This window comes from Bubalus bubalis, chromosome 18 (assembly GCF_019923935.1).
Source record: "Bubalus bubalis isolate 160015118507 breed Murrah chromosome 18, NDDB_SH_1, whole genome shotgun sequence".
Classification (NCBI taxonomy): Eukaryota; Metazoa; Chordata; class Mammalia; order Artiodactyla; family Bovidae; genus Bubalus; species Bubalus bubalis.
Genome location: NC_059174.1, coordinates 33,322,047 through 33,345,920, shown reverse-complemented (window position 1 = coordinate 33,345,920; position 23,874 = coordinate 33,322,047). Strand labels below are relative to the sequence as shown.

General features: G+C 46.4%; 1 protein-coding gene and 1 long non-coding RNA gene across 27 annotated transcripts in view; one reads left to right on the top strand and one right to left on the bottom strand.

Moving 5' to 3' along the window:
* Positions 1 to 23,874, top strand: part of LOC112580248 — a 454,297-nt gene that overhangs the window by 83,586 nt on the left and 346,837 nt on the right. For 2 of the 26 annotated variants that reach the window (XM_044931979.2, XR_006546300.2), the window contains exon 2: positions 17,286 to 17,316. The exons of 21 other annotated variants lie outside the window; for them this stretch is intronic. In XM_044931979.2, coding sequence (XP_044787914.2) covers positions 17,314 to 17,316 — 3 coding nt within the window. In that variant the 5' untranslated portion in view covers positions 17,286 to 17,313. Of the gene's footprint in view, positions 1 to 17,285; positions 17,317 to 19,428; positions 23,022 to 23,689; positions 23,819 to 23,874 lie in introns of those variants that run through there. 3 more of the 26 variants (XM_045163417.1, XM_044931986.2, XM_044931988.2) reach the window with 3 other exon arrangements.
* On the bottom strand, positions 22,193 to 23,715 carry LOC123330408. The gene is made up of 3 exons (XR_006546315.2): positions 23,573 to 23,715; positions 22,910 to 23,443; positions 22,193 to 22,327 (listed from the first exon to the last, which is right to left on the bottom strand). It is a non-coding gene; the product is annotated as an uncharacterized LOC123330408 (long non-coding RNA).

Below are 23,874 nucleotides of genomic sequence, written 5' to 3'. Positions count from 1 at the left end.
GACAGAGGATGAGATGGCTGGATGGCATCACTGACTCGATGGACTTGAGTCTGGGTGAACTCTGGGAGTTGGTGATGGACAGGGAGGGCTGGCGTGCTGCGATTCATGGGGCCGCAAAGAGCTGGACACGACTGAGTGACTGAACTGAACTGAACCGAACAGTTAAGAGGTTGAGCATCAGAAATAGATGGAACTGCTTTCCACCCTGACTCTGCCACTTTCCAGCCGTGTGAACCTGAACAAGTCATTTCATGTCTTTGAGCTTGTCTCCTTACCTGTAAAATGAAGCTTTCGGTGCTTATCCCATGGGCTACTGTGTGGTTGAAATGACGTAATACAGACAAAGCATTTAACACAGTGTGTGGCACATTACTGCATTGCCTGTGAGATGGTCCTTGTTGTCATTATGATGCTTAACTTGGTGTTAGCTGCTGTGCAACACTCTGTTACTAATAGCTCACAGTGACATAAATATTCTCTTCTCTTAAGGACATGATCCACAGGCTCAGAGAGGTGACATCACCAACCCAGGGTCACTCAGCTTGAAGAGTGACCTTTAACCTCCATCTCCTCAGGTTCAGTTCTCCTGCTCTGCCCTATAGAGTGTGCTTCCTGCCCTTTAGAGGCTGGTGATCTCCCGTACATGCTGCACCCGAGGAGATGCCCACCAAATGTTTCTTTGACTGCATGGAGAGGGACTGGGACCTTGGCATCTCCATCTTTTTTCTGTAGCACATTCCTTCCTCTTCTCTGGGCCCTAATCTCCTTAGATGTAACACACAAGAGGGTTTGGACCAAATAGATTCTATAGCCCCTTTCTCATTGTTAACTGGTTCTTGAATAGCCCTAAGCACGTAGTAGGTACCCTGTGACTTTTCATAGTGAGGCTGGGAGTAGAGGGAGGCAAGCCAGACACCCAGGTTGCAAAATTTAAGGAGGCACAAACTCTATGGGTCCTGCCAGTGCCGTGTGGCACCTGGGAGTGCATGACACCTTAAATCTTATGCCTTTATCCCCTCTCCTCTCACCCCAGTCTCACTTCTGCTTCATAAGGCTGGTGGAAGTACAATGACTCAGTGGCCCAAACAGGTTTGTTTTTTTTTTTTTTTTTCTCTTTTAAAACCCCAGTGATGTGTAGGTGATTTTTTTTTTATAGGAATTGCCGGTACTTTGAATAGCTCTGTTCAAAAAGACATTCTTGAAAAAGCCCATTATTATCTAGTTATATATTTTAGGCTTCTGGGGAAAACAGCAATGGTATGGGATCGTAAGAAATAGAAGGCATGTGATGGGAAAAGATGAAATTACCGTAACAACCATTAGACTAGCCAAGGAAATAATTTCCAATGATACAGTCATTATTGGTACAAGCTTCCCCCCCAAAAAAAACAGACCAACAGAATTTTCACACTTAATTCTTTGGTTTAATTGTCTATTTGTTTCAAAGTGAAAGCTAATTAAAAGATTATTTTCATATGCTTTAATCACACTACAGCTAACTGTTGGAAAACTTGCGATTAATTGATGCAACAGTTGACATAAGAATGCATTTTTAAAAAAATAACATCACTATTTGAATACACAGAGTGAAGCAATTAGTCCTTCATTAGTTTTGAGTTATTTCAAATGCTTTGAAATACTTGTGTGTTTAATGTTTAATCATCAAGGAAATATATCTGGCAATGCTGCTAGCCCCAGCATCATGAATTAAATATCATCCCTTGGGAGCAGGGAGAGTTCAGGAAGAAAAATGGCAGCCTCCGCAGGCCTGGGGATGGGTACATTCCTCCATTGTCTGGGCACTGGCACAGTGAGGGCTCTTAATGAGTCAGTGCTTCTCTCATGCTTGTCGCTTCCCAGGCGTGGCTATGCAGGGTGCAGTTGGTTGCCTTGGAGGGGAGCTGACTGGGAGGGACAGCTCCTGAGTCTAGAGCCGCCTACAGTGTGGGGGTGTTAGAGAGAGTGTCAGCATCCGCAGGGGAAGGTGAGGGAGGGATGACAGGTTGGCAGACTGAATGCGGTATCTAGAGTGTGGGGACCAGCATTCTGGGCAGGAAGATGTCATTGGAGTCTCAGCTGGAGGCCTGGAGGATGGATGGGGACGTGTTTCAAACAACAGAGCTTGTTAAGGGGGTGCTTCCTGGCGAGAAAGCTTCAGAGGTATGGAGATTTCAAGAGGTTCACTGGCAGACCATGAGTGTGTCTTTGGTGTGTAGGTTAGAATCAAAGGGATCCGTTCAAATTGGCAGTGAGAGTTCTTCCCAGGAATATCCTTATGGCCATCAGACACAACACATAACAGAACCAGAGGTCACGTTTTCCCTGATCAGTGGAAAATACATCAAAGGCTGAAAGTTTTCATCCTTTAGAGACCTGACTGTAGACAATAAATAAGCATTCATAGCTAGGCTTCCTACTGAGCTCTGTGTTGCGTTTTCTTATTTAATTCTCAACATAGTCTAGTGAAGTAGCCATGCATATGTAGTTTTCCTACTCTACAGGTAGGGAAACTGAGGCATGAAGCGATTAAGTGACATATTAGACTGGACCTCTCCCTTACACCTGTCTCATTAGCTTGTAGAGTAAATAAAATATGATATTCCCTATTGTTCAGAGCAGTGTGGCTTGTACAGGATAGAGGAAACTGCCCAAGGACACACACACACACACGTGAGTGCACACAGACACACACGGTAAATAGATGAACCAGTGTTGCAAGTCAAGTCTTTCTGACTCCAAATTCACTCAGGGCTCAGTGTGGGTGTGCATGGTTCTGCTGGTGTGTCACGGGTGTGCAAAGACGAAGAAGAGCTCTGTTGGTGCACCATGCTATCACGGGAGACTCACTCTGTGTCATCAGTCAGTTTAGCAGAATGGAAGCAAATGTAGCTTCCAGGGGACCCCAGATTATGTCCTCTCTTCTCAGAAGATATAGTAAGGATTCTTCAGGGCAGGGATTAAAAATATCAGAAGCCGGAGCTGGGCCAATGACAGCAAAATGAAGTGCTGGGCTTCACACCCGCAGATATATTTTAAGATTGGAGATGAAAAGTCTCAGGGAGTGCGGGGGAAGGGGGAACTGGGAGTGACCACAGCCTTCCCCATTTCTAAAATTTGTGTTGAAGGTCAACAGTGGAATGATGCTTCAGGGCTCTGTCTACCTGTCTTTCGTGGCATAAACTGAGGACAGGACTCTAGGCCAGGCCCTCTCTGCCATCTACAAGTCTCTCCTGTAGAGTGGCCCCCCTGGCCATACAGAGGCTGGAGTGCAGTGGAGAGACTAACCATGAGAGGAGCTGGGAGTTCAGTGCGGAGTGGCCGCAGAGCTGCGGCTCAGGCTGAAGAAACAGTGGGAGGGGGCCTGGCTGCACCGGGAGCCAGAGGAATGGGAGTACCCTCCTGGTCTTCAATTTCCTTGGGGAAGCCAAGGAGGGGGAGAATTACAAGGTCGGGAACCTGTGTGCTGTGTGGACTGGGGGCCTGAGGAGGGCTTCAGCATCATGGGGGTATAGGAGGCAGATGCTGAGCTGCTGGATCAGCATTGAGAAGGCCTTGGAGTTCCATCCGTCTGGGGAGCCCGGATGTCCTCCAATAGCCAGCATGCTGGGAGCCAGCACATATTCGTAGACAGAGAATGCAGGAAACCAGTGCATTTCCCAGGAGGTCAGAATCAGAATGTGTTTGAGGGGGTGATGAAAGCCCAACCAGATAAACTGGGCTGCTTCCTTTTTCTCGGAGGCCTGCTTTTTTTGTATTTCTGTGATTGTAGTCTCCCTCTTTTTTTTTTTTTTTTCTGTCTCCCTCTTTTTCCAAAGCAGGGAACATACACATATTCTGCATTATCTCACAAAACTAAAGGCAATCCAAGATGGTAAAATACATAGCTGAGGGAGTGGGGTGGAGATTAGAGTCTCTAAGAGCTCGGGTTCAGGTGCGGCTCCAGAGCTGGCAACAAGGTTCCCGGCAGTCTTGGCAGAGCCAGGCTCCGTCATGGTCACGTGACACACTCAGACCGCGTCCGCTCTTATAGGAAATGCTCTCGTGGAGTCAGTGAAAGCAGTCTTCAAAGGGACATTTCAGGAATTTCAATAAGCTATTCTCTTTAAAAATTTTAATTAATTAAATTAATTGTTTAGTTTTCATTTGCTCTACTTGACATACAATATTGGTTTCAGGTATACAGCATCCTGAATGGATATTTTTTTCCTTTCACTGAATTTATTTATTTATTTATTTAGTATTTGTTTATTTGGCTGCGCTGGATCTACGGTCTTCATTGCAGCAGGTGGGATCTAGTTCTCTGACTAGGGATTGAACTCAGGCCCCCTTTATTGGGAGTGCAGATTCTTAGCCACTGGACCACTGGGGAGTCCTTATATTTATCTTTTTAATTCATGTATGGTTGATTTCCAATATTGTGTTAGTTTCAGATGTACAGCAAAGTGAGATATATATATATATATTCAGATTATTTTCCATTACAGGTTATTACAAGATACTGAACAAGTTCCCTCTGTTATACAGTAAATCTCTGTTGCTTGTCCATTTTCTATGCAGTAGTTTGCACCTGTTAATCACATGTTCCTAATTTATCCTTGCCCCATCTCCTTTCCCCTTTAATAACCATACGTTTAGTTTCTGCGTCTGTGAGCCTATTTCTGTTTTGCATATAGACGCATTCGTATTATTTTTTAAGGCAGTCAGATATTTTCGCACGTTATGGAATAATCACCACCGTTACTATCCAGCACCATACAAAGTTGTTACAGTGTTTTTGACGGTCTCCCTTATGTGTCCTGTTGCATCCCCGTGACTGATTCGTTTTCTAGCTGGAAGTTTGTGCCTCAGAATCCTGTTCCCGTATTTTACCCGCCCCCCATACCTCATTCGTTCTGCCAACCACCAGTTTGTTCTCTGCGTCTGTGAGTCTGTTTCGGTTTTGTTTGTCTTCTTTCAGATTCCACATCGGATTGAAGTCATATGATATCTTTCTCTGACCTCCTTCTCTTAACATAAGGCCCTCAAGGACCATCTATGTTGTTGCAAATGGTGAGGTTTCATGGGCTCCTCCAAGGAGGGCTGATAAGTTTCCACTGAAACTCAGTTTAGTGCCAGAAATTCTGAGGGTGGCAGAGCAAAGGAATGTGACCCAGGCTTGCAGATCTTTCTCCATCTGGCTTGCTCACAGCCTAAAATCTAGGCTAGCGTGATGGCTTTTATTCTTTTAAGGCATCGGCTTCAGTTTCTACAAAGGTGATTGGTTTCTTATATGCAACCCCAGTATCCCACGTGTAACAGAGAAGACCTGCGTCCTCTGGACTGTGGGAGAGACAGAGGCTTGGCTTCTCAGGAGCCTCAGGGACACCCCAGGATTTCCAGGCCCCTGGGGAAGATAATCTGGAAAACTGCTTATCTGAAGGAATGACGGACAGCACACCCTCTGGGTGATGCTCTGTAAATATTATTCCTCTCAGCTGGGGTCTGACGAGTTTTGGAGGGTAACACGCTCGGGTGAAGATTGATGTTCTGTACTGTGGCTTGCAGGTAATTTTGCAAATGCTGACAAGCAGTCAAGGGCCCAGTGCTCTGCCATCACTTAGCCTCCGGTCCCAGGTCTCAGAGGGTTCCCACCTTTGAGAATCCAAGGTCCTGAGAGTGGGCTCTGGGGCCGTGTCGCTGCCACCTTGGCCCTGACGGTAAGCAGGCTCATTCTGACAAAGTCTCTCAGGACTGGGTTGCTCTAGATCTTTTTAATTGTTTCTTGACGTGCCTTTTAAGCTGTCATGCTGAGATGTGATTCCCATCTCTGTTTACCTAATCAGTTGCTGGGGGAGACACTTGGAGAATTGTTATGATTAGACATCAGCCTGCACACACGCTCTTTCCCCTCACCTGGTTCTCTCCATCTTCCCAAACGTCTCTGGAGCTGCCAAGAAACTGGCAAGTTCTTTGGCAGCAGCAAAAATAAAGAACCCATCTTGGGGAAGGGAAGCAACTGATGGGTCCTCTGTGGTGCTGGCTGGACGTGGAGATCCTGTCATGCTTAACCAGGCAACTGCTCCTTGCCTGGCACCAAGATGGTTGGGGGCAGTGGCTATGGGCAGGAAGGGAATATATGCTCTGAGGGGCTCATATGGTCAGGGGGGCTGAGGCCAGCACACTCACACATTAATTTGGTTATACAAATTGAATCCTGGAGTGATTCAAGGAGGGATGATCAATTCCAGAAACAGACAAGCACCTCTCAAGAGTTGGGTCTTAAAGGAAAGTGGGCTATAAATAGGGGAAGAATGGGGTCCCTGCTCAGTGGTATGTTAGCAGTTGTGCCTGGAGCTTAATCTGCTGCATCCCACTTAGCTTTCCCAATAGTCTCCTGGGAAGGAGGGCCCTGGGTGAGGATGGCCAGGTGTGGGGAGGTCATCTGAGAGCACATGCTCCTGCCTAGCTGAGATAGGACTCTTAGGTCTGCTCAGCCCACCTCCAAGGTCTCTGAACCCTCTGTTACCCATGTTGCCTCCCATCAGAGACCTGAGTCAAAGCCCAAACAACAGATGTAGGCTGGTGCAGAGAATAAAGACCTGATGAACAAAGAGAGATGAGAAGATAACTAGTGACCTCGGAAGCCCAGGTCGTGATAGTTTAGAGGTAGGTGGTGCTAGTGGTAAAGAACCTGCTTGCCAATGCAGGAGACATAAAAGATGCTGGTTTGATCTCTGGGGTCAGGAAGATCCCCTGGGGGAGGGCATGGCAACCCACTCCAGTATCCTTGCCTGGAGAATCCCCATCGACTGAGGAGCCTGGTAGGCTACAGTCCATAGGGTTGCAAAGAGTTGGACACAGCTGAAGGGACTTAGCATGCATGTACACGCAGAAGTTTGGGGCCAGGGTTTCAAATCTCAGTAACGTTTCTTAGTTGAGAAGTCATTCAACCTTTCTTAGCCTCACGTTGCTCAGCTATCAGTGAGGGGTAATGATAGCATCTTCTTCAGAGGGTTGCGTTGAGAATCAAATAAGATGAAGCATACACAGTGTTGGACTTGACCTCTGACCCAGAGTCGGCCTTAGACAAATACTGGTTATGACTGTTGTTGATGAGTGAGAAGTAGCAGGTGTGGTAGGTGAGGCAGCTGAGAGGAGAGGGAACAGCACTGTGATCTTACGACATGGAAAATGCTGGAGTTGGAAGGACACTTATGGATCCTTTTGTCTGAACCTCCCCATTCTTAGGGGAGTAAATGGTGGCCACCATGGAGAGAAAGACCTAGTCCAGGTCACACAAATCTTGATGGAAGGACCAGGACTTACACTTGGATCTTCTGCTTTTATGTCTTAGGCTGCATTCTCCAGAACCTCCCATGAAATCCCTCCATTGATTTCCTCCCTTCAAGGATCGCTGTTGTTCCTTGTTCAGTCGCTCAGTCGTGTCTGACTCTTTGCGACCCTGTGGACTGCAGCATGCCTGACTTACCTGTCCTTCATCCACCTCACCAATGTCATCCGGGGTAGTGATGACTCTCAAACTTGCTAATCTCATTGTAAGGAATATTTGAGGAAATAATGTCTATCAATCAGGCCAATTCATCCTCAGAAGAAAAAACAATGGTTGATTTTGCACTGGTTTAGTAAAATACTGAGTCACTTAGCTCAAAGGACGTGGAAGGGGTGGGGAGACAGGATTAATTAAGACACTGCTTCTTCTGACCTCCAAGTTTATATTCGCTCCTCTCTGTCACACTCCTTCAGCCATTTCTTTGCTGAAATTAAGAGCCGTGGCTTCAAATAGAGCCACTTGCTTCACACACTCTTTCTTCCTTGCTTCGAGAAACCCTATCTTTGTGGCCAACTCAAATAGTGTCAGTTGTTATAAAACGCCAAGGGACAAAGAAAACAGAGCCTGAAATGTTTCATCTGGAAGAAACAAAGGCACACACAGACAAACGAGGGGACAATTAGTTTTTGTTTGGGCTGAAGCCAGCGGAGTATTTTTCATGTAAGTGGGAGTCTGTAGAATTTATTAGGATTACTGTAGGGCAAGGAACTCCATTTGGAGAGGGGAGAAAAAGCCCAGGGGCGAAACATGCCCATACACATTTTTATGAATACTTACAAAAAAATCCAAGCCAGGAGTAACCCACCTAATATTTGAAATAACGTCACCACCAATGGTAATATAATGTTAATGAATGGCCATTTAACTAAGCCTTATTTTGAGCACTCTACATTGGTGATCACATTTAATCCTTGTAGGATGGCGCAGTGGTAAAGAATCTGCCTGCCAAGCAGGAGACACAACAGACGCGTGTTCGATCCCTGGGTCAGGAAGATAACCTGGAGGAGGAAATGGCTACCCACTCCAGTATTCTTGCCTGGAAAATTCCATGCACAGAGAAGCCCCGAGGGTGACAGTTTATAAAATCACAAAGCATTGAACACAGCTGAGCAGCATGTACACATACCTTAGTGATCACAGTTAATCCTTGCAGGGCTACAAGTCACATGTTGTTATTCCTCCTTTGGTAGATAAAGACACCAGGGCCAAAAAGGGCTGAACCTTGGAAAACTACTAAAGTAGTAAATGGTGGAGGTGTGATTTGAGCCCTATTCCAAGGCTTCTTCCCCAGTTCTACCTCCTCTGAAATGCCCTGGGAGCATAGGTAGGATCCATACACCCAGCTGATACATCAGGAGTGATGTTGCCAGTGTGGACATCCGAACAGGGCAAAGGTGCATGTCAAAGTCTGTGGATGCATCCAGGGTTCAAAATCAAACATTTCCATAAGACAAGTAAGAATGTGGGGACTCTGGCACAGTAATTCTAATGGAAACAGGTTTACTGCTGCCTGACAAGTTGGAGTTAATGCTTTCTGAAGCCTGCCTTCCCTCCTCTGACATATGCAGGAGCATGTTTTCTAATGCCTTTCTCTGCCCCAGACGCCCAGCAAGATTTGGCTTGATAGGGACTTGCTGATCTATTGACCAACTGATGGATTGATTAATTGATATATTGCAGTTGTATGGTTTGGGGCTTCCAGCTTCAGCTGGGAATTGATTTTAATCTTCACAGGTTAAGAACAAAAGCTATCAAATCCCTTACAGGAGATGGTGATGAGACAAAATCTTATTAAAGAGAAACCGACAATTTATCATCTCCCAATAGCTCCAGGCCCAATTTTGTGTGTGTATTCTTGCCAGGATCTCAGTGTCTTGTTCAATATCTAATTTATCTGGAGCTGTGTTGAGGGAAGAGCATCTCCTTCACTGAAGCATTGCCTCCAGTTTTCATAGAGTAGTTACACAGCAAAAGGAGAGGACTTGGTGCCCATAAAGGGCTTAGTCTGTGTAAGGGGACGCAGGCATGTTTTCTCTGAACCTTGCACCATGACAGTTTCCTCCCAAATGTTATGGTCCTTTTTTTTTTTCTGATTAAACATCTTGCATATAAAAACATATTTATTGAAAAGCCTTTGACTATGTGGATCACAACAAAATGTGGAAAATTCTTAAAGAAATGGGAATACCAGACCACCTTACCTGCCTCCTGAGAAATCTGTATGCAGGTCAAGAAGCAACAGTTAGAACTGGGCATGGAACAATGGACTGGTTCCAGTTTGGGAAAGGAGTAGGAGTACGTCAAGGCTGTATATTGTCAACCTGCTTTTTCACTTTTATGCAGTGTACATCATGGGAAATGTGGGACTGGATGAAGCACAAGCTAGGATCAAGATTGCCAGGAAAAATATCAGTAACCTCAGATATGCAGATGACACCACCCTCATGCCAGAAAGTGAAGAAGAACTAAAGAATCTCTTGATGAACGTGAAAGAGGAGAGTGAAAAAGCTGGCTTAAAACTCAACATTCAGAAAACGAAGATCATGGCATCCGGTCCCATCACTTCATGGCAACTAAAAGGGTGAAACAATGGAAATAGTGAGAGACTTTATTTTCCTGGGCTCCAAAATACTGCAGATGGTGATTGTAGCCATGAAATTAAAAGATACTTGCTCCTTGGAAGAAAAGCTATGACCAACCTAGACAGCATATTAAAAAGCAGAGACATTACTTTGCCAACATATTTCCATCTAGTCAAAGCTATGGTTTTTCCAGTAGTTATGTATGGATGTGAGAGTTGGACCATAAAAAAAGCTGAATGCCGAAGACTTGATGCTTTTGAATTGTGGTGTTGGAGAAGACTCTTGAGAGTCCCTTGGACTGCAAGGAGTTCCAACCAGTCAATCCTAAAGGAAATAAACCCTGAATATTCATTAGAGGGACTGATACTGAAGCTGAAGATCCAATACTTTGACTACCTGATGTGAAGAACTAACCCATTGGAAAAAACCCTGATGCTGGGAAAGACTGAAGGCAGGACAAGGGGACGACAGAGGATGAGATGGTTGGATGGCATCACCGACTCTGATGGACATGAGTTTGAACAAGCTCAGGAAGTCGGTGATGGACAGGGAGGCATGGTGTGTTACCGTCCATGGGGTTGCGAAGAGTCAGACATGACTGAGCAACTGAACTGAAACATCTTTTGTTTTTGTTTTGTCACCTTGATTTTAGAATTTTTCTCTCGCCCTTGCTAAGTACTAAAATATTATTTAGCAAAACATATGTAATGCATTGCACAAGCTAATTAACACACGTTAATAGCTAACAGCACACGTAAATTGGACCTTCTGACCAGTGGAAATGTTCACCTCATCTGGTTTGGTCAGGAGGCTGCCTTGTTCAGCACCCACCACAGAAGAGCTGAGTCTCCAGGAAGAAGGCTACTGGACATGGATCTGGGCCTAAGGTATTGGCTGGGCCCAATACTGTTGGCCCAGATCCTTCTCCTACTCTTAATCACTGGGTCACAGTGATTGGTTCTGGGCAAGAGGGGTGGGGTCATGGGACTCAAGTGTGGCCTACCAGATTCATCCTTAGGCGTGGCACGTGGGCTCTGAGAGATTTTATTTCCACAAGGCTTGCTAACCTAGGAGGGTAGGGGCAAGGCTGCTGGTGTCTGCCTTTCCAGGTACAAGGGGAGAGTGTACTTAAGAGCTGAGGAGGAGAAGGCGAAGTTCATAGATGGGAAGAGAGCCGTGATCATAACGAGCTTCCTTAGCTCTTCACTTATGTGACTCAGTGAATTCTTTCCGCACTCCAAGTTAGTTTAAGTTGTGCTTCTACCACTTACAATCAAGTCTGAGCCAATATAGGTGGGTTTATTTTCTCCATTTTACAAAGAGCTAAATCGAGGCTCAGAGTGGTTAAGAGACTGGAGACTCACACAAGCGGTAGCTGGCAAAGCAGGTTGGCCTGTCTCAGAAGCTGCTGGAGTAAATGTGACCCAGTATCATAACACTGCCCTAGATATACCTTGCTTGAAAAACACCTGGTTTTATCATCAAGGCTCATAGCCTATTCCAAAGAATCAGTCACCTCAGGGTGAACAGGACACCTTCCTCTGCTTTCCCATTATTCTCTTGACTTACTTCATAGTCATACTTTACTTTCTTTCTAAGTAGCGCTGAGTCGCTTCAGTTGTGTCTGACTCTTTGCAACCCCGTGGACTGTAGCCTGCCAGGCAGCTCTGTCCATGGAATTTTTCAGGCAAGAATACTGGAGCAGGTTGTCATTTCCTCCTCTAGGGAACATTGCCAACCCGGGAATCGAACCTGTGTCTGTTACGTGTCCTGCATTGGCAGGCAGGTTCTTTACCGCTAACGCCGCCTGGGAAGTCCTGTTTACTTTCGTACATTTTCACTAAATATAGTAAAATTATTAACATATGGATATGAGAGTTGGACTATAAAGAAGGCTGAGTGCTGAAGAATTGAGGCTTTTGAACTGTGGTGCTGGATAAGACTCTTGAGAGTCCCCTGGACTGTAAGGAGATCAAACCAGTCAGTCCTAAAGGAAATCAACCCTGGATATTCTTTGGCAAGACTGATGATGAAGTTGAAGTTCCAATACTTTGGCCACCTGATGCAAACAGCTGACTCATTGGAAAAGATCCTGATGCTGGGAAAAATTGAGGGCAGTAGGAGAAGTGGGCAGCAGAAGATGAGGTGGTTGGATGGCATCATTGACTCAATATATATGAGTTTGAACAAGCTCTGGGAGATAGTGAAGGACAGGGAAGCCTGGCATGATGCAGCCCATGGGTTCACAAAGAGTAATACATGACTGAGCAACAACAATTGATGCATGAACACTGTAGAAGTTACAGAGAATCACAAAGAAGTCAATAAATTTACTCCTAACCATGCCACCTAGAAGAAATCAGTATTAAAATGGTGTGCTGTTTTCTCTCCATGCAAAGGTTTCACCTCATTCATCTGTGCCTAGAGAACAGATAACATTGGCTCACACCATCACTCCATGGCTTATAAAGTCCCATGTCCTGGATGTGAGTCCAGATTCTGTCCTCTACTAGGTCTGTGATCTTGAGCAGGTCACTGAAGCTCCTAGAACCATTTTCTGATCTGTACTTATAAAGGGTGGTACAAATAACATAATTGTGGTTTCTACAAAAATTTTTTTCTTTCTACTCACAAAAAGCTTTTACAAAAATTTCTCTGTGGCATCCCAGTGTAGAACATAGAGAAAAAGGAGCCCCTTGGTTGAGTGCAGAGCCACCTCTAACCCCATGTGGTCTGTGCTGAGCCTTCAGGTGAACTGCAGGGCACAGGGAGCTATTTAAAGACCCTGGACTATTATTAGATCATTTCCAAAGTGCTTTCATCTAAGAAACTGGAGGAAAAATGGCCAAGGAAACTTTACAGGGCTGGAATCAGAGAGAGGATAGGCTAAGTGGCAAAGAAAAACTCACCACATTCTCTCCTGTGATACTAAATTAACAATAACCCTACCCAGAATCCGTTTTGAGAAGAAGATGGTGCTGAGGAGAGTGAAGTTCTCCTTCTGGAGTTTACTTGGCCATTGCTGGTCAGGTCCTTCTTATGAGGACCCCCTGCCCCTTTCTCCAACTGCATGTCTAGAAGGGAGGGGACAAGCCAAGGACTGAGACCACCAACCCTATCTACGTAGATGCCCAAAGACACTCCCCTTGGCCCTGGGAGTCATTCAGACGTATCTGTTGAGTACTTGTTCTTTGCCAGGTGTGTTGCAGGTGCGGTGGACAAAACCAGCCATTACCCTGTTCTCACCTTCTTCTCTCAGAACTTGCTACCTTGCTGGGGAGTTAGATGTAAACCATCCTATTGTCTAATTTTATAATCTGGCATGTTAATGTAAAATTGCACTCTTTGTATATGATGGATAGATCCAGTCTGGGAGATCAGGAAGACTATGATCACATTTCAGCTATGATCTGAAGTTAACAAGCATTCCGTGCCAAGGAAGAAGATTGTGCAAAAGCCCTGTGGTGGGCAAGGGATTAGTATCCTCCCAGGACTTAAAGAAATCCAGCATTTTCTGGTGTGCAAGATAAGCCTGAGATGGGAGACAGGGACCAGGACAAGCAAGTGCATGTGGGCCGTGCCAACAATTTTTTTTTTAAATCCCGGAAACCACGGAAAGCCAGAGGCTGTGGCACCTGCCCATTTGAGAGATTTTGGAAATTGTTTCCAGGAAAGGGCCTATAGAGATGGAGAAAGGCAGATGCATCTGAGAACTTTTGGATAGGAAAATAAAGACTTGGTAGTATATATGTTATAGTAGAGTGTATTCATTTTCTATTGCTGCTATAACAAATTACCACACACTTAAGGCTTAAAAGAATAGCAATTTGTTCTATTTCAGTCCTGATGTCCAGAAGTAGGAATAAGTCTCAAAGGGCTAGAAATCAAAGTCTTGGCAGGGCTGGTTCTTGGAGGATCCAGGAGAGAATCTGTTTCTTTCCTCTTCTATATTCTAGTGACTGCTGGTTCTTTTGGCTTGTAGCTGCATCAGTCCAGTCTCAGCTTCCATCATCACATGACCCTGTCCTCTTCTGTTACCACGTCTCCCTCTGCCTCCCTCTTGTAAGGACTCTTGTGATTACATTTAGGGCTCACCTTGATAATCCAGGATGATCTCTGCGTCTTGAGGCTGAAGATACTTAAGATTCTTTCATCACATCTTCAATATCCCTTTGCCAGGAAGGTAACACAGGTTCACCATTTCCAGGGACATCTTTGGGGGCTATCATTCAGTCTATCTTATGAGGCAGGGAAGAGAAGAGAAGAGATCATGGGTGTTCTAGCTTTTGAATTGGATAGATGGTGCTGAGATGGAGTTGGGGTCCAAGATGTTTTGGTCGCACTGAGTTTCAGGTGCATTTGAGACATCCAAGGTCTGCTGTCCATCAGGCAGTTTGGAAACACAGATCTGGAGTCTAGAAGAAAGGTTGGGGCTAGAGACACAGATTTGAGACAGAAGACAGTAGACTAATGCTGTGGTAGAAATATAGCAGAGTGTGAATAATGTGGCATGAATGAGTTTGTATATGAAATAAGAGAGCCCAAGATCAAGGCTTGAGGACCTCTTAGAGGAGAATATTGAAGTAATGGCAGTTTTCAGGGAGAATCAGAGAGATAGGAGGAAAACCAGTAAATTTCTGAGTCAGAGGCAGGAGGAGATGATTTCAAGGAGAAGGGACTGATCGACTCTGTCTACAATGTCTGAAGGCTCAAGTAAGTTGAGAGTTGAAAATGTCCATGAAACTTATCACATGAACTTCTACGTCAGAATGGGAGCAGAGGACACCTTAGGTTGGAGCAGGTTGAGGGAGTTAGTGGATAGGAAGAAACCAGAGAGCAAGTATAGAAAATTCTTCTATATTCATGTATGTCTTTCTCTCTGTGTATGTATTATATATTCACAGTCAGCTTTCAGATCACTCGTCAGCCATTGCTTCTTCAGGGGAGGTTTTCCTGACCAGTCGACCCTCACTTTTGTTAAGTCCTCCTAGCCCTGTTTCTCTGTGGCCCTGATCGAAAGCTTGGGAAATCTGTTTTTTTTTTTTTTCCTCCATGTGATTATTTTATCTACATCATTCTCCCTTACTGCTTATGTAAACTCCTTGAAAGTAGGTTCTGGATCCACTATTGTTCCCCATTGTATTCTGAGAACATAGTCCAAAGCTGGCATATAGTATGTACTTGAGTGAATTTACTGAATGAAAAAAAAAAAAAGATCCAATAAAAGCTATAACTGTGAGATCAGAGATGGAAGCAGTTTTGCTTTCTAGAAGGAAGCTTACTATATTTAAAAGTGCACAGACTTTGAATTCAAAAGCCCAGAGTTTTAAATCCAGAAACTTCTGTCTTTCAGTCCTGTGGTTTTGGCAGAATCAGATTAGCTGATGTTTGAAGCCTTGGTTTTCCCAGCACTATGATGGAATGATGGCTTTAATGTAGATTATACCATCCACCTGATTGAGGCTGGTATGCATTTTTTCTTCCCAGAGCCCTCCTGCCTTGTCAAGAACTGACAATCAGACATGTAAAGCAATTGGCAAACATGGAGTTTTCAGAAGTGGTACTTTGGGAAACTAGAAATGATAACAGTATGAAGGAGAGCCTGGCGTACAGTAACTATTTAAGAAATCCTGCCCCTTAGTCATGTTGGTGTGCATTTTGTCCTCAGCAAGTTGTGGCTGGGCCCTCGTCGATGCATGAGGAATGATGTGCTAATTAGAGGAGGTGCCATGGTGGATGCTGGCCCCTGCTAATGTTGATGAGGGCCCATGGTGTCTGGGCAGAGAGAAGGGGGTTGGGAGGACTGGATCCTCCTCACAGGGGCTTAGCCTTCCTCTTTCCTGATGCCATGCCAGCTGGGTACCTGGCAAAGGAAACCGAAGCCTTTCCCCACTGTGCCCACACCTTTGAGGTCACATGCAGAGGTGAGCTGCCTGCTGGAAAGCTGCAGTGACTCCGGTTTATTAATTTGTGCCCCTATAATTAAACAGTCATATTAATTAGCATTTCTGCTCATGTTTCTTCCTTCTTCATGTTAGAGTTGAAGCTCAGAGTAATTATTTATATGATTTCTCAATTTGTTTTGGTTTCTGTTTTCCCAAAGTGATACTTCTGCAAAATTCATACATAGCACTTATTTCGCATGTCTGATTGTCATCTCTTGACAAGGCAGGATTGCTCTGGGAGCAAAATTTATCAAATGCTGTCTGTGTTACGGACAGTAGGTAATTCAGAGTACCCGTTATTTCGGATGCATTTTCAAGGAAATTTGCAATTTCTGTACACACTGCCAGCAGTTCTTGGATGTTTTATTGTGTGTGTGTTATATGTTGTGCATATGGGAGCATGTAAAACTTTTTTGTGAGGCAATTATTTCTTGGTTTGGTATCATCACAATGAACCACCATTTTATTTTTCAAGTACTGGGTGAGAATAATGGATATAACCTGCATACCATGGAGGGAGTCAAGTGTTTTATAGCTTGGTTTAGGGATCTCCTTTTTGCCAAATATTTCGTTCATGGTTGATGGGAATTTCCTTCCATGGGCATTTATGGGACCTGTCGAAACAGCTGCTGTCACTCGAGGCAGCCTCTAATCCCTATTTCTGAAGCATTTATCCCCCACCCCCCAACCCCCACCCTCCCCGCCCAGGAAAGATAAGGTCAAGGTGATTAATGGGTCAACACATGAAACCCTGAACACACAGGCAGACAGTGGAAAATAGTGCCTCATCAGTGATCCTCATACTGAAAGATGCAGTCACAGGAGACCCATAGGTAGGCAGTTGGTAAGGAAAAGAAGACAAAGGAAAGGAATCAGTGAGGAGAGGAAGGGAGTGAGCATTCGCGGTGGCCCTGGTTTGCACTGGACACTTTGGGGACATATTCTCTTTCTAGTTACAGAGCCCCAGCAGCTTTGGCATTTAGTCCTGTCCTGAAGCCCCATTTTATAGATGTGAAAGTAGAGGCTCAGGTGAGGATTGAGTGACTCCTCCAGGACTGCCCGCTGGAAGGTGTCACAGGCAGGATCAACCCGCTGCCTGACTGCACAGCCCAGCCCCCTCCTGTCTCCCATGCAGTGGCACCCAATGCTAATTAGCCAGGGCTTTGGATAGCATGAAAGAATCTACCAGCAACTCACAATCCCCAGACTGTCTACTGTATGACAGGCTTTCTGCTCTCAGGATGCACAATGCTCAGTGCTGTGTGGGGAGCTCATGACTAGGGAGTCAGAACCAAGTCCTCAGAAACCTTTAAGGTCCCAGCGATACTATGAGCTCTATGTGCCAAGCTTGTTCAAAACCTTCTACGTTTGTGATCTCGTTTGATCTGCACAACTGCAGCTAGAATAGGTGCTTCTCTTTATCCCCAGTTTCTAGGTGAAGAAGCTGAGGCGTAGAATGGTGAGTGGAGAAGTGCGAGAAGCGGACGTGATTGCTGCTGTCATCCTGGGCCTGGACTGGAGGTGGCCGGCAGGCTCTGGGGGCTGGTCCAGCTGGGAGTCCAGATGCAGCTGCCAGCCAGATGGAGTGTCCACGACAAGCTCTGGGCCCTGTGCCACACCTGGCCTGAGGGCTCCATGTGGGAGGCTGAATGATGCTGTGGGGATACGGGCCCATTCTCGTAGAACTGAGGCATGAGCAGGGGGTAAATGAAGCCCAGACAGGAAGCACTGAGCTCTGAGTCCAGCAGCAGGACAGTGAATGGAAAATAAAGGAAAGAGCATGGGCTTTGGATTCTGGCCAAACTTGGTTCGCATCTTGGCTGCCTCACTTACTTAATGTGTGACTTTGAACAAGACACTTAATCCCTTGAGCCTAATGTTTCTTCTATCAAATATGGGCAATAGGACTTGCAGGGTAGTAATGAAAATTACATAAGATGTTGCCTGGAAAGAACTGTAGTCAGTGCTTAGTACAGGATGGGCATGCCATAAACATTTGAGGAAGGATGAAAAGGAAAGAACCCAAGTGAGGAAATCATGGGCTACTTCATGGAGGAGGTGGCATTTGAATTGGGCCTTAAAGAATGAACAGGGATGATCCGGGGATTCCCTGGTGGCTTGGCAGTAAAACATCCGCCTGTGATTCAGGAGGCTCAAGTTCGATTCCGGGGTGGGGAAGATCCCCTGGAGGAGGGCCTGGCAACCCACTCCAGTGTTCTTGTCTAGAGAATGCCATGGACAAAGGAGGCTGGCAGGCTATAGTCCATAGGGTTGTGAAGAGTCAGACACAACTGAAGCGACTTAGCACACACACATGCACGCAGGATGATCTGACTTTTACGTGAACAAAGGCCAGAGATGAGTCCAGGATGGGCTTGCTGTAGGTACCTGCCAGGGCAGGCAGAGTAGCCCAGGAAGCTCAATGAGGCTCCAGGAGGTCTTGAGGGCATGAGGAGCAGTGTTCCCCATGAGGTCCCTACCGTGGTCATTGACCTGGTTAACATTGATTGAGAACCTGCTATGAGCCTGGTGGGCACACATATTATACCCACCTCCCTGTAACAAGAGACTCACTTTTGGAGTTGGTTGTCCAACTCACTCAGGTTGGATAACAACTCAGCCTGACTAGCGAGGCAGGTTAGGGGTCCAGGCCTTTTCATCATATTGTCCCTTGCATCTTGCATCACCCCTTCCCTCCTTGTGAAGATGAGCCCCCAGGGTTGTATGCATTACTGGAGCCACTTCCCGGCTCCAAGAATCTAGGGGTTCAGCCCTTACCTGAACCAAGCTTCCCAATGAAGACATACCCATCACTCAAGAAGGCAGTACTTCCTGGCACCTCTGGCACAAACATTCCGAATTCTAGTCATGGAAATAATTTAGAAGACGGAGATGAAGGTTATCATTTATTTAGGGGGCTTTATCAACAGAGGCCCTCTCTGACTTTAATAAGTGAAATGTATTGCAGAGAACGGGGATCACTGAGGCATGAGACACTGTGTCTGCCCACGGAGGGCTTTGAATAATTTACATCCCGGAAAGATATTTTATGACAGTGCTTATAATCTTCTTATTGGTTCAAAACCAACATTTACAGCACACGTCTTTGAACTGATGCAGCCGATAAGCTTATCTCTTTATTATGTGACACGAATCAGTCTGCTCAGGGAAGGGCGGTTTTAGGGAAATTGATTTCTCTTTGGATCTCGATATTTTTCTTTTCTCCCCAAACAGCTGATAAATAATAGAGGTCAGTTTATTAATATTTCATTTTAATTAATATATTAGTAGAGGGAGCTCTTTTAATTCAAAGGGGCATGGCAAGGAGGTCTTGCAAAGGTGATTCATCTGGAAGCTGTATCTCTGATTAGACCTGGCTCCAGAGAGGCGCCCGCCCTCATCCGTCTTGACCTCCCAGCATGCGGGGGAGAGGTGCAGTCAGGGAGCCGAAGAGGGCTGCAGCTTTTTCAACAGGAGCCTCTTTCCAGTGATTGGCTGAGTCTGATCAGTCCAGAAGAGGAATCCTGAGGCACTAGGCACCTGGCAGACAATACAGAGAATGTTTTGCTCACATGGTTCTGCAGTGTGTGGGGCCTGCTGATGAAAGGGCAGGGAAGGAGGTGGATTATGGCACCTAAAAGTCCAGAAAGCTGTCTGTCTTTCTGTCTGGGCATGCACATATGCATCTCTCACTTGCAAGGTGGACGCAACCAGTGCCAGCCTGAAGGCAACCTTATTTTTTATTTAAAACATTTCATTTTTATTTATTTGGCTGTGCCAGTTCTTAGTTGCAGCATGTGGACTCTTAGTTGTGGCATGTGGTTCTCTGACCAGGATTGAACCCAAGCCGCCTGCACTGGGAGACTGGAGTCTTAGCCTGGACTAAGTCCCGTAAAGGCAGCTTTAGAGTTCCATACCAATGGCCAGATGGTACCTCTGTGTTTCATTTGGGAAAATTAATCCCTTGCTCTGAGCCTCTGTCTTCCCCTTCACAGACTGGGATAATGGGTGTTCATCTGACAAGGCTGTACTGAGAGTTAAGTATGGTCATTTATTTAAACACAGCTCTATTCTGAGTAGAACTTATGATTCTAAACTGAGAGGTCCCAGTGCCCAAGAAAAGAACTGTTCCACCAGGAAACACAGCTTGATTTTAGGAACAGGAAGCTAAAACATCTCTTGGACTTTGGGGTTCCTTGTGCTGCTAAACCAGCAGGCAAAGTAGGGGGTCACTGAACTGACCCTAGGAAAGTGACCTCAGTTGCCATGGCCAGTTGGGTTTTGCCGCTACAGCACAGGAGGTGGGCAGGGAGTTTATGCCTGGAGCCCAGGGGGTTTGCTGGGGCACCTCCCAGTACTCCCTATCCCAAAGTCCTGGCCAGCCTGACTGTGGCAACCCAGTCAGAAGCAGACCACCGAGGACTCTGACCTCAAAGAAATGAGGCTTGGTTCACCTTCAAGGTAAAGAGCCCTCCCCAGCCGAGGGTCAGGGGGAGGTGGGATGGGTGGCAGATAAAGAACCTGTGATTCCAGACTGGAGCCTGATGGCCAAGGACTCAGGTGAGAGGATGGTCCAGTTGACTTTACCCTGCAGTGACTCAGTAGCTGATGGGACTTCCATGAACTGTGTTTTGGTTTGGGGACTACTTCTCACCAAGACAGTAGTGGATGCCCCTGGCTTTCTGGCTTGGGAGACTAATCTTTCTGGAACATCATTTTGCCCTGTTGCCCTCTGGCTTCCTATCAATTTTGGTCAATGGTGGGATCAGAGAGGAGGTGGGGGATGGGAGGAGAGTGAGTTCCCTGCCCACGCGAGCCTAAGAACTGACCGCGTCTATTGACATAAAGTCACGGAACCCCTTGCAACACAGCCCGTTCTGTCCAGTTCTAGCTCTGAGTTCTGGGAACATCCCTTCCCTCCCTCCCCATGGTCACAAGCCCTGGGGTCCTGTCTTGAGCATCTCTGGTGTCTTTCCCTACACCTATGTGAACAGGTGCTTTAGCCAAGTCTCCCTCACAGCCTGTTGGAGGGTGTCACCATCCTTTTACCCTGGTAGACCCCGGTGAACGCAGATAGCAGCCGTGCAGATATGGGCTGTGGTCTGGATGGGCTGAGTTTGGACAGGCGGACAGGGAATTAGAGGCTGTAGTGGAAAGTTAGGAGACCAGGTGAATGCTGAGTTCCCCCAGGTTGGCTGTTTAGCCTCTCTTGGCTTCTCTTAACTTCAATATGTAATGATAACAACCAGTAATTATTATTATCATTGAAGAATATAATTATATATATTGCACATGTTATATTACATCATTATATTATACTATTATATCATGTGATGCATACAGTTATTAAATAATTATAACTGTATAATTATAATAACTAGGAATAATAATAATGTCTCCACAACAGGATGAAATGAATTTCAAGATGGAAGGAGACTAAATAAAGACCTGGCATGTGATAAGTTCTCAGTGAAGCTGTTTGTTCCCTCTCCAAGGCACACAGTAGGCTTTCAACTGATGTTAGATAAACCTGAATGAGAGAGAGAAAGTGTGTGTGTGGAAGTGGGTATGGGCCCAGGGGGTGGATGAGGGTTGTGCTGGACAAGAGACAGGTCTGCCTGCAGAGGTCCTTGAATCTGTACAGAGATTTCAATCCAGGGAACATTCAGAAGCATATCTGTTTGGGTGAGGGGGATGAGATCAGAGAAGGCCTCCAATACCAGGGTCGTTCTGTGAAGTCAAGGCGGGGCCTGGAAGTGCTTGGCAAAGACTTCTCTGAGGAAGGGAAATTGTCTGGGCCAGACTGGAGGCAGGGAGGCCAGAAGGGGAGGAAGGTGTGGCTCACGGAGGGAAAGGACCAGGAACAGACACTGTGCCCCATATGATGATCTGGGCCTCCAGCCCTCTGGCCTCCACCCCTGAGAAGTCAGTGTCCATTCAGGCCTGAAGCTCCCCTACACTGGACTGGAGGCCCACTGGGAGGCATGACCTCTCCCGAGCTGATCCACAATTTGGAAGCACGTTGGTATTTCAAAATGAACACAGCACACAGGTTTATAAGAGGAATCTGGGACCAGGAGTATAAATTAGAAATTGATGCTACAGAGTCAGGCATAGTCCCACAGTCCTAGGCAGGTGGACTTGGGGGTCTTTTTGCTTATTCTTTGAGCAGATATTGGCTTCTTCCTTCTCTGTGCTGAGCAGTGGGCAGGAAAGAAGGCTGGGAGCAAAGATGGACACAGGCTTCCGTGGCTGTCCTTGAGGAGGTGTTTGCTCCATGTAATTAAGGACAGCGGATTGCTGAGAGCTCTTTCCTCACTTTTCAATCACAAACATTCCATTAGTCACACTGCCTTGGAAGTCCTTTGACAGCCTCGTGGGTAGTTGACTCAAGAATGGGCGCTGACTGGCATGGTGCAGAAAATTCCTGCTGCAGGCTGACGGCGTGGACAGTCTTGGATGGAAAGGAGCTGTATGCCCCGAGTGAGAGGTTGGGCAGAGACAGAAATGGCCAGAGGGTTAGTTTAGGGTGAGGCCAGTGAGGCAGGCTTGTGCCAGTGCAGGAGCAGATCTGATCTTTATTTAAAACTGTGATAGTTTGTCTGTCATGGATCTCTTGGCATGAACTTCGATCTCAAGAAATATCACATTAAGATATTCTTTACCTTGATTACCGAATGTTTTGGCCCCTTGAAAGTTTGCACCCGAGCCTAGTGCCTCACTGCCCTTGCCCTAGTTCTGGCTCTGCGTGCACTTACTTGCTTTACTCTTCATCCCTGAAACCTGGCAGAGATCAGGCCCTCCAGGAAGCTGCAGCATGTTATTTCTCCAGCTTCATAAAATTCCAGACCACATTTCTGGGCACTTTCGTCAAAGAAGCGCCAAGATATGTGAGGGTCTCTCTACAAGACCGAGTGCCAGGGCTCCTTGAAGGCAGTGGGGCTGGTCCGTCTCCACCTATGAACTCACCTGTGGCTTTTGAGAAATCCCTTAAGCAATCTGGTCTCCACTTCTCCATTGGCAAAATGAGGGGATGGGACAGATGTTCTTACCTGAGGCTCAGTCTTCTGTGTTGCTCTGCATTCCCTGGTGGACTGTGGGGGAGAGACCATGGCAGGCACATGCCCAGGCCAGCCCCTCTTGAGAGTCATGGACTGAGAAAAGGTCAGTGTGAAAAACCGTTGGTGTTTCAAGCAGAAGTGCTGAAGTGATGTTCTCTGGGTGTGAGCAAGGGAGGGAATGTTTATTGGTCTCTCAAACTTCTTCTGAGAGCATACGACTTGTGCTAGCTGTTGAGGGAAGCACAGAGGGGGTTTAGGGAGAGCTTGCACCCGCCCTGGGCTGGTGGGCAGAGTATTGGGGATGGATTGATGTCCGGAGTGAGAGGGAGAGGATGACACAGGCTAAATGGTGTGCGGAAAGTCAGTCCAGACGTGTATTTTAAGGGCAATCTGGTGAGGATTCTTGGAAATGGGGAGTCTTGAAGGATGTGCTTCTAATGCTGGCGAATGCTGTGAACCCAGAGAGGAGCCTGGGCCATTGGTCAGGGTCTCTGAAGGAAGCAGATGGAAGGAAGCAGATGGTGCCTGCAAATGGAAAAATCGATCAGTCAATAAGTGGACTAGTTATAGCAGTTTAGGGATGGTTAAGGGAAAATTAGCAAGGGACAGGGAAGCGCTTTGGGACAGCATTGGAGAGCCTTTACCATCCCGGACCTGAACGAGAACGGGAGAGGATGCTCCAGGACCTAGAAGCAGCTGTCAGTGCAGATGAGGGCCAGGACGGGAGCCGAGGCTTTCAGCACCAGAGCAGCTGGGGTCAGAGCTGGGAGTCAGCCTCGCTCCGCTCTCTTCCGCACTCCCATCTCTTGTCGGCATCTCCCATGGGATGGACCTTGAGTGATATCATTCGGACAGGGCAGTGTCCCGTGGCCCAGACCAGGGTGGAGAGGGAGTCTGGAGGTAGCTCACTGGGCTGGATGGTGGGGTAATCAAGTGAAACTGTATCTGTGCCCATG